This window comes from Centroberyx affinis, unplaced genomic scaffold (genome assembly GCF_046629955.1).
Source record: "Centroberyx affinis isolate AG114_WGS23_722 - 3 ecotype Tasmania unplaced genomic scaffold, CSIRO-AGI_Caff_v1 ptg002434l_1, whole genome shotgun sequence".
Classification (NCBI taxonomy): domain Eukaryota; kingdom Metazoa; phylum Chordata; class Actinopteri; order Beryciformes; family Berycidae; genus Centroberyx; species Centroberyx affinis.
In genome coordinates, this window is record NW_027280678.1 from 53,095 (window position 1) to 62,576 (window position 9,482).

The 9,482-nt window shown below is 41.6% G+C and overlaps 1 protein-coding gene across 1 annotated transcript; it reads right to left on the reverse strand.

Annotated features, from left to right (window-relative positions):
• Window positions 1-1,034: 1,034 nt before the first annotated feature.
• Window positions 1,035-9,479, reverse strand: dcaf15 (DDB1 and CUL4 associated factor 15). The gene is made up of 13 exons (XM_071533815.1): window positions 9,349-9,479; window positions 8,499-8,596; window positions 8,113-8,251; window positions 7,754-7,860; window positions 7,460-7,605; window positions 7,158-7,319; window positions 6,072-6,680; window positions 5,823-5,914; window positions 4,524-4,646; window positions 3,670-3,752; window positions 2,941-3,045; window positions 2,713-2,828; window positions 1,035-1,927 (listed from the first exon to the last, which is right to left on the reverse strand). The coding sequence occupies exons 1-13, from the start codon at window positions 9,442-9,444 to the stop codon at window positions 1,872-1,874; spliced, it is 1,932 nt and encodes a 643-aa protein (XP_071389916.1). The 5' UTR covers window positions 9,445-9,479; the 3' UTR covers window positions 1,035-1,871.
• Between the last annotated feature and the right edge of the window lie 3 nt (window positions 9,480-9,482).

Genomic DNA, 9,482 nt, shown 5'->3' on the forward strand with positions numbered 1-9,482 from the left:
ATACTTAAAAGGGTTGTTGAAGTGATACCCGACCACCACACAGACCTTCACAGATACAGTACTACTCAATGATTGGGCCACAGGACAAGGCCAAAGCTTATCCCAGCCAATCAGCAGCACTTACAACACTGTATCCATGGCAACCTTAGAACCAGCTAGATGTACCAGCTAAAATGCTGTCATATTATCTCAGTTGTAGTATAAAACTAGTAGATGTTTATTTTCTGGGTATCTAAATAAATAATAGCAACTATATGTTGAGCAAATTGTAGATACGTATATTATGTACCTTTTGTGAACACTGTCATATATCCAAACTATTTGTATGTTGTTTAACCATTATTGCCTTAAGTGACGTATATTGTGGTATATCCACTATCCAGAGTATTGAGAGTACTATATTTTTATTGTATGATGGACCAAGTGCATGAACATGGTGACTTTAAAGATGGACAGTCATTCAGGCCTCCAGACTGTCCTCAACTGGCAGATGTTGTTAGGTTGCCTTGGACTTTGGGACAGATAGGAAAAAGGAGGTGGTATAAAAATAGAAGGCGGTCGTGTTTTGCCCTCGGTCCTTTGGAAACAATTGGGACGTCCTTCAGGAGGTTAATCCCACTACCCCAGATTCTACCAAATGATCATTTCAAATAACATTAAATATGAAAGTGGTATATTTGCGTCTATACGTTTGGTGAGGGCAGAAATCTGACTAGCAGTTGTTTGCTCATTTCAGTATCAGTATTCTTATAAAAAGTTTGACTTGGATTCTGTCCTTAATTTGTGCTGCTGAACCTTTTATAAATGTTCTCTTGATGTTCTTTTTGAAGACCTTTGTACTTTGAAATCTTTGTGATCGAAGTTTGTAGCTTTATTCTGACCATTGACTAAAATGATGTGATTGCCCCCTCTAAACCTCTTAAGATCTTTTTCTTCATGAGACCAGATCTCCTACATGTGATAGATTGTCCAAATGGTCATATCAAAACACATTTTAAACAAAATTAAACAACACAAAACAAATCTTTTTTTTAAATTTTATTTTAACAAAAATACCCCAATAGAACATGGTCTCACTTCCATCCCAGTAGCCATACAGCATGATGTCAACTGGCTAAGCAGGTGACTGCAAGAACCCGCTGCTTCCATGATATAAAAAGACAAAAAAAAAAAGGACAATGTTACAATGTTAATGGACAAGTGATGCAGTACTGAGTTTCATTTTGATAAATACCATGGAGATATGAATCAACAATACTGGACTGAACTGGTCCAGGCCAGACGAGAAAACAACTTGTCCAGAAGCAGCAGAATCCGTGAACTTTTTCATACATATTAAACACACATGGACACACCCATACACACACCTGCACACACACACACACTATGGGTGAAATTGCCTTGTGAACACCACACAGGTGCAGATATTCCATACAATCAATTACACAAAAGTCACACTCACACTCGAATAACAGTACACCTTTATGTATAAAAACAAAAACAAAATCCTAAATCTTTGTTCAGTCCAGCTCTTGGTTGATGGTTGCAATACTATATAATACAGTACACAATAAAAAAAAAAATATTTAACCTAAAAGATTAAACACAGATCACCTCTACAACTTCATCTTTACAGTATTCCACCTAGAGCATCGTTGACTCAGTTGTACAGATTTGACTTGACAGGTGTAATAACTACATGTTATCAAAGTGTAATCATTGAACAACATTTGCAGTTTCGCCCCAAATTAAGGTCATGCTCTGCACCAAAGATGAGGCAGTGTCGATGTGTATGTGTGTGTGCGCTTGTTTCCATTCCTTTGACACTTGTGGCCTGCTGCTGTCCAGAGCAAACGTCCCTTCTCCCTCCTTCATAATACAATCCAGGTGCATCGGTCGCTGTCTGCTAGCACTTGCAGGGAGGAGCCTACAGATGAGAAGAGGAGTGAGAATTGAATCCAATTTCACTCTTATCTACATTCTCACACCACAAATGCTGACATTTGCAAATACAATACAACTTTCAGTAATGGCCGGGGCCTTTATTTGCCTCAACAGGAGAGCATAAAGCCTCATAGCACCAGACCCATTATTTCTTTTGGCAGGTCCACAGTACTTGGTATGTGAATCTATTGGTATTCTGTGAAGACTTGTGCTGCAATAGTCTAAAAATATTACTGGTATAGTCAACTGAATGTCAGATACAACTACTACTACAACTACTACTACTAACAATAATGAATATCTGGCTGAAATAATCATGCAAATCAATGAACTACTTGATCAAAAATTTGATTTATTATTGTTAATGTAGCAGTACGCTATCAGAACAAACTGGTCAAAATGGAATAAAAACAAAAATTGCCAAAGCCACAAGAGTGAATGCAAAAAAAGCTCTGTGTCATGTATTGACTAACAAACAGGAGCAATGCTGTACAGCGATCCGAGCAGTAGAGTTATGTTTGCCTAATGAATTTCAAGGCTTTCACAGCAGTGCCTGTATCCATGGCAACGAGATAATATTGGTAATATATTTTGTGATGTTGTAAGAATTTTAATAATATTTTAAGCTATGAACATTACACAAATTTAGACTGATTTTTGGTAAATCTGACATGTATTTTAGAGACCCAGTCTTTATTGGAGGTTTTGTGTTAGATATCAGAACTCTGTGTGTGTGTGTGTGTGTGTGTGTATACAAGTAAAACTCACCTTTGTGCAGAGCTTCGTTGGTCATGCGATTGATGTAGCGGGAGCTGCTCTCAGGAACCAGCCACTTCATCACCGTGTTCACACAGGACTTCCTGTAAGAACTCCACACACTCCCACTGACAGAGAGATGGAGAGAGACGGCTTCAGCAGATGGAACTGAACAGAGAGCGTAACAGAGCTAGAGAGAGAGGGGGGGGGGGAGGGGGGAGGGAGGCAGGGGGTCCTCACCTAGTCTGACCCTTGACCTCTGTAAGGTCACCGACGCCAACAGTGCAGCACACTCCTGTGTTGAGGTCCCAGCTGACCTGCAGGTTGGAATGGTAGGTGTTTGGCCTGGGAACAAAAAGGATGGAAAAAAATATATCCTGAGGACTTTATTGTCAATTTGAAACAGTTATGTTTGATAGACTTCTTCAGGCTGGGAGCTATTTTTTGGAAAAAGGTGGATGTGCCTTCTGTAGACACATGGGTAAAAGAAAGGCCATCTTGTCTTGCATTAGAGAGACTGACATCAATGGAATGGACTTTACAAGAATATGGAATCCTTTATTAGAGTTTCTTGAAGGTGAGAATGTACAGTCAACTTTTACTTTGCTGCACTATTTTACTTTAACTTTTATATATTTATTTACTCTTATTTATCCATTTATTTTGTATGTTTATTTTTTACCTGCTAAATATGTAATATGTGAGAACTATAGCTCCGTTTTATAATTTTGTGTCCATATGTATATGATATATGTGAAAAGTCAATAAAAAACATTGTAAAAAAAAAAGTGAGAAAAAAAAGGGTTACTGAGGGCAGAATAATGTCATATATGGTTATTAATGAAGCAGCAGATACAAAGACCAAAGGCATTCACAGCTATTGACAGATGATAAGCAAACAGGAATGGCAGATAGAGTGCTGAAGGTGAATAACGGACAGTGGTGAACAGCAGTGTGGAGGACGGGTACCTGCAGTGCTCCTCGTCCGAGTTGGAGAAGGCCAGTAGCAGCAGGCCGATGTTGATCATCACAGTGTTGGTCTCCGGACACACCTGATACACACCAAGTACACATATTACTGCGGGGTTTCCACCGTGGCCCTGATGTAAAACTCCATGACTTTCCCATGACTCTCCCTAACTAAGTCAGAGTGCTTTCATGACCTAAAAATGTTCTTCCCTCCTGGTGTGTTAATGTTGTTTTTCAGCTCAGTTCTTAAGGGACAACCAGTCTGGTTTCCACTACAGTTGGGCTTACTGTGGAGAAGTGACTGTGCAATGTATAAAAACAGCTGAACCATCTAATGCAATGAATGTGTGAAAAAAGTTGAAAATACATTCTAGTAGATTCCTGTAAAGTGACTGGTTTGTAACATTCCTTGATATTTCCTTACTTCCCCTGAGAATTTATCAAATTCCCAGACGTTCCCTGTCTGGAATTTACCATGATATTCCAGAAGTTTCATGACCAGAGGGAAACCTGTTGCTCTGAAAGTCAATAATTGTGTGTGTGTTATGAAGGGACGAATAATTTCAACTGTGTCCACAGAATTGATTATATTTGATAGCTGACTGAATAAATTACTGCAGGTCTGATTACACTTTAATTTTTTTTCTTCTTTCTTTCTCATTTTCTGAATCTGAAATATTAAGAAATTAATCAAATCAGAGCAAGGTGTGAGGGGGAGAAATAATTATGGAAAAATCTGAGCAGATTGACAGTTAATAAATAACACAAATGATTACTGCACTATGAGAGAGAGAAAGACAGATTGTGTGAGAATGAATGTCTGTGTGTGTGTGTGTGTGTGTGCCTGTGTTGACCTCTAATATCACAACATCATAGTCGCTGAAGGAGCAGAACTGAGGGGCCCAGGCAGCGTCGCTCCTGATCACCTCATTGATAAGATACTCAAAGTCCAGAGTCAACTGCTCCACACACACACTCTGCAAGAGACAAAACACATCGCCCTAACTCACACCTGTTCTCCAGCACCACCAGTACCAGGAGAAAACACACAAACTCTCATCTTTTACTGAGTTTAAAAATATATTCAAACAGCAATGCTTCTTCCTGTTTCTTTCTTCCCATGCAAGGTGTAGGAGCCAAACCTATATTAGATTACTTGTATGTTTTTTCCTTCCTTATCTTTACTGTAATTATAGTCTTAATTTCTCTCATTAACTGTAGATGATAATTATTTACCTCTTTGGTTAGTGTAGTACACCCTAGTTCCTTGTACTGAAACTTTAATCACAATTTATTGTAGTTACTGTCTCTTTAAGAATCTCCTTTGACAGTTTTCTATTGCACATGTGTCTGTTTACTTTTGGAATATAATGGTTATTTGTGTAGGTTATAAAAACAAGTAGATAGGAGCCAAACAGTTGTCACTTGTCTATCTTAACATTTGTTTTACCTAGTTATTCAACTTTACTCCTCTATTAGATATTAAATACCACCTTGTGGATTCACCTATAGTAAATAAATAGTTTTTGTACTTAAAGGATAAGGCTGGTGTTTTTGAATGCATTGCTTACCGTCAACAAATCCTATGAAAATAACAAAATCAGCAATGATTTTGTTTTGCCAACAAGTCTCGCCCATGTAGCCGGTGCCCAATGAAGCCATGTCCCAGCAGCCATAGAACTCCATTGTATTAAAAAAACGATTAAAAACACATCAAAGAGCCATGCCGTTGCTCTGGGCAACATATTTCATCGAAATAGTCCCCGGCATAATGAAGAATTTGTTCCCATTTGAATTTGATTTGGAATTAACTACAACAGCCTGACTTTTCATGGTAACAATTAGCAATTTTTAAAATTGAAACTATGTCTTTGTGAGCTTTTATTTCAAGGTTTTTAGCTTACAATTGGAGCCAGTGACTTCCGGGTTGACGGCTAAAAACGGTACGTGGGAAGTCAGAAAGTAACGGGAGTAGAGCAAACGCATTGTTGATTTTGTTATTTTCATAGGATTTGTTGACGGTAAGCAATGCATTAAAAAACACCGGCCTTATCCTTTAATCTTTTACACCGGAGTGTGGATGAATAACAGTTGCTGGATCGAGGATACACTGTAACTAACGTTAAAGAGCAAGTACTGGCACGAACACAAACCTGCCCGTTGTGCGGCCCGGTGACCAGCTGCAGGTTCCGTCCCTTCAGATCAGTGACTGTGAAAGGCAGCTGAACCTTATCGTCTTCATAACCTAGAGAGAGAGAAGTAGAGGAAGAGAGACACACATCGACCAGCAGCTTCAGACTTGACCTGATAGGAGTTTTTAAAAATAAATTATCTTCTCTCTCTTTCTCCGTTTCTCCCTTACTCACTCACTCACTCACTCACTCTCTCTCTCTCTCTCTCACCTCCTGCGTTCTGCTCTGTTGCCCCCGGCTGCTGGAGGCGGTAGTGCAGGCGTGTGTAGTTGACATACCCAGGCTCACTGGGGCCTGCCTCCTGCGACGAGGATGAGGATGGGGTCGGAGGGGACGAAGACGAGGAGGAGGCTGGAGACATCACCTGTTCCGAGTGCTGTGGCAAACTGTGGTTCCCACCTGACGTCGAGGGTTGTGGTAAACTAGTCCGTCTGTCCTCATCCTCCCTCCTCCGTCTACAATCGTCCTCCTCTCTCCGAGTCTCTACGCTTATCCCTTTGTCCGCCGGAATGTGCACCACCTCCTTTTCGGCACTGTCCGCTCTTCTCCTCTCTCCCTCCCCCTCGTTTTCTCTTCCTCCTCCCTGGGCCCGCCTGAAGAGGTCGGCGGCAAACTCCCTGGCTCGCACGGCTGCCTGTGACTGGCTGGGAGACAGGGGAAAAGGACTGGGCCTGCTGGACGGCAGTCTGGTTTCGGGCGATCCCTGAGGTAGCACGGAAGAAGAGGATGACGAGGTGGAGGAGAAAGACGCGGAGGCTTGACCTGACAGGGGAGCTGCTCCCTTTGTGTAGAGGATCTGAGATGACTGACCCTGCTCGCCTGTGAGAGACACAGAGAGAGAGAGAGAGATACACTGTAAGGCAGCAGCCACACTGATCGATCAGAAAACGGACAGAATTATTGACGGATAGATTGAGCTGACAACATGTCAACATGGTGGGCAAGGCAGAAGTACAGGAAGGCTTTGCTCTAAACAGCGCTACTTCACAGAAAAAAAGGAAGACTATACAGTATAAATTAAATAAGAAACTGACCTGGAACACCTACAACCATCCCAAAGTTATACCAGGCTTCCTCCATTTTATTTTTCTTGCGGTCGTACCGTTGTCTCTGTGTTCGCCACTATTTTTTCCAAAACATAGAACGCCTCTAATTGGCTAAATGGATGGTGACAAATTTGCCCATCCAGAAAAAAAGAAACAGAAATATGCTGATACTACTGTGTGTGTGTGTGTGTGTGTGTGTGTGTGTGTGTGTGTGTGTGTGTGTGTGTGTGTGTGTGTGTGTGTGTGTTACCTGGGCAGAGGGAGATGCCACAGGCCACCAGAGAGTAGCTGGTATTTAACAGGATGACCTGGTCCTTCTTCAGCTGGAAAGCTGGCTGGAAGGTGGGGAAGGGATACACCACCTGGTACCTGCTGTTGAGCACATAGCCATGCTCCAGACACTCACCACTTCCTGGAGAGAGAGCAGGGGAAAGACAAGAGAGAGAGGGCACAGGTTTGTGATGTGTCTGTTTGTGTGATCCTCTGCATATGGTAGACGTTGTTTGGTCAACACGGTAGTGTGTGTTTGTGTTGTGTTGTGTGTGTGTTTACCTGTGCGTATAGTAGTGGCTGAAGGAATTGGACAGCAGCGAGAGCAAGGTTTAGGAGGAGGCATGGAAGCAATGGTGATGTAGATGTCTCTGTTGTTCTCATCACTCATCATAAGGTTCATCAGGACTGAGCTTGAACTGCGCGTACTGGCAGGCAGAGACACACACACACACACGTTAACACACATGTAGCTTCAAACCTTGCTCATGAGTTATCATTTCATACACATAACAATACAATTCTAGCAAAATCAGCTTCATTTGACTACTGATGGATGAGTTGATTATGTCTTACTTGAAGCCAAAGATGACAATTTTGGAGTGGTCATTTGGCCACTCACACACAGTAAGGTACAGGTCACTGTAGATTTCCTCTCCTGCAAAAAGTCGCACATGGTGGACCTGGAGAGAAAAAGAAAAAGAGAGGCAAGAAGAGATTAGATAAAGGACAAGATATCATTACATTCAGCTGACCTCTAACATAACAGTTGCACAAACATGAATTCTCTATGATTATAATCCATGCATCCTCCTGCATGGTAATACATCTAATTGGAGTCTTCCATTTACTTATATGTATATATATATACAGTATATCTTGAATGAATACACTCTGGCCCTGGTGCCATTTCAGGTAGTGTGTACATTTCTTACCTGTTTGAGTCTGCTGTGCAGGTTGAACTCCCACCAATAGAGATGGTAGGTATAGAAAGAGAAATCATCATCTTCTCCACAATCACTGGTGTAGGACAGAACATAGCGTCCACATTTGGTGAAGCCAAGAAAGATGTGCCTGGAACCAAAGAGGTAACAGAGTATGCATTACTGTAATCCATGGCTCAGCTTCAGTCACATTCGACATGATAAACACTCAGTGGGAAAAGAATGACTACTAGCAGGCTCACATCATGATAGGATATCAAAGTCCTGTGTTAAACACAATACTGATTCACACGGCAAAGACTCAGACAAAGACATGTTTTGTATCGAGTGGCCTGAATGCTTAGCGTCCACTTACACACTCACACACACACACTGACCCTGCTCTAAGGAATTCCTCGCTGACAATGTTCTTCAAGGGGACACACACACGAGGTGGGAGCTTCCTGAACAGGCGTTGAGAAAAGTGACCTGACAGCTGTGGGGCAGAAAAGAGTGATGAGAGTGGTAAGCTGGAGAGAAGTGTGTGGATACATGTAGGATCAAACTGAGTCAACATGAAGCATAGAAATGAGTTAAACACTAAGGTCTTGGTAATATATTGACATAGGTTCAATACTGATCCTGGTTTTGGATACAATACAAGCTAAACAACACAGGAAGTTCCCATTAACTGTCCAGCAGAATAAGACATCGAATATGTTTGGGCCTATTGAAGTCACTTGTTTATTAAGTAAAATGGTGCAGTGCCTTTAAGTCTGAAGGCTACATTTGGATTGTTAAACTGCCAAGCGCTGCAAGTTAATCCAGCGACATGGCTAAAGCCAGCGTCGAGTGAGCAAAATAACAGAAAGTTGTTTAACATTAGCTTTAATAGCTAGCAAAGCTAACAAGCTAACATTATGCAGTTGCACTCAGATGTCTCTGAGCCTGGTTAGCTAGTACTAGCTCACTGAGCCAAGAGCGACCGACACCAAGAAACAGCGCTGGAAACCACGAAACAGTGCAGGTTTTCACAATTAGTAACATTAATTAGCCACCTGCCAAGCACGATCAATAATCTTACGAAGAATCGTGGATGTTACGACTGTACCTTGAGTTATCTAGCTAGCTAGTTAGCAAGCTAGCCTCTGCACAGACAGAGGCACTGAGGACTTCTTACAGTATTTCTGAACCAGTCTTTCGCTTGGCTTGTGTATTATGCCACGCATTTTGTGGGTTCATGCGTACCTTCCCACGCGTGAGAAGCTTGACGACATGGTCTTTATGTTTTCTTTGAGATTTCTGTTTGTTATCGTCCTTTTCTGATTTCGAGCTGGGCGCCATCTCCCACTGGACTGTTTTCTAACGTTGGACACAAGGCC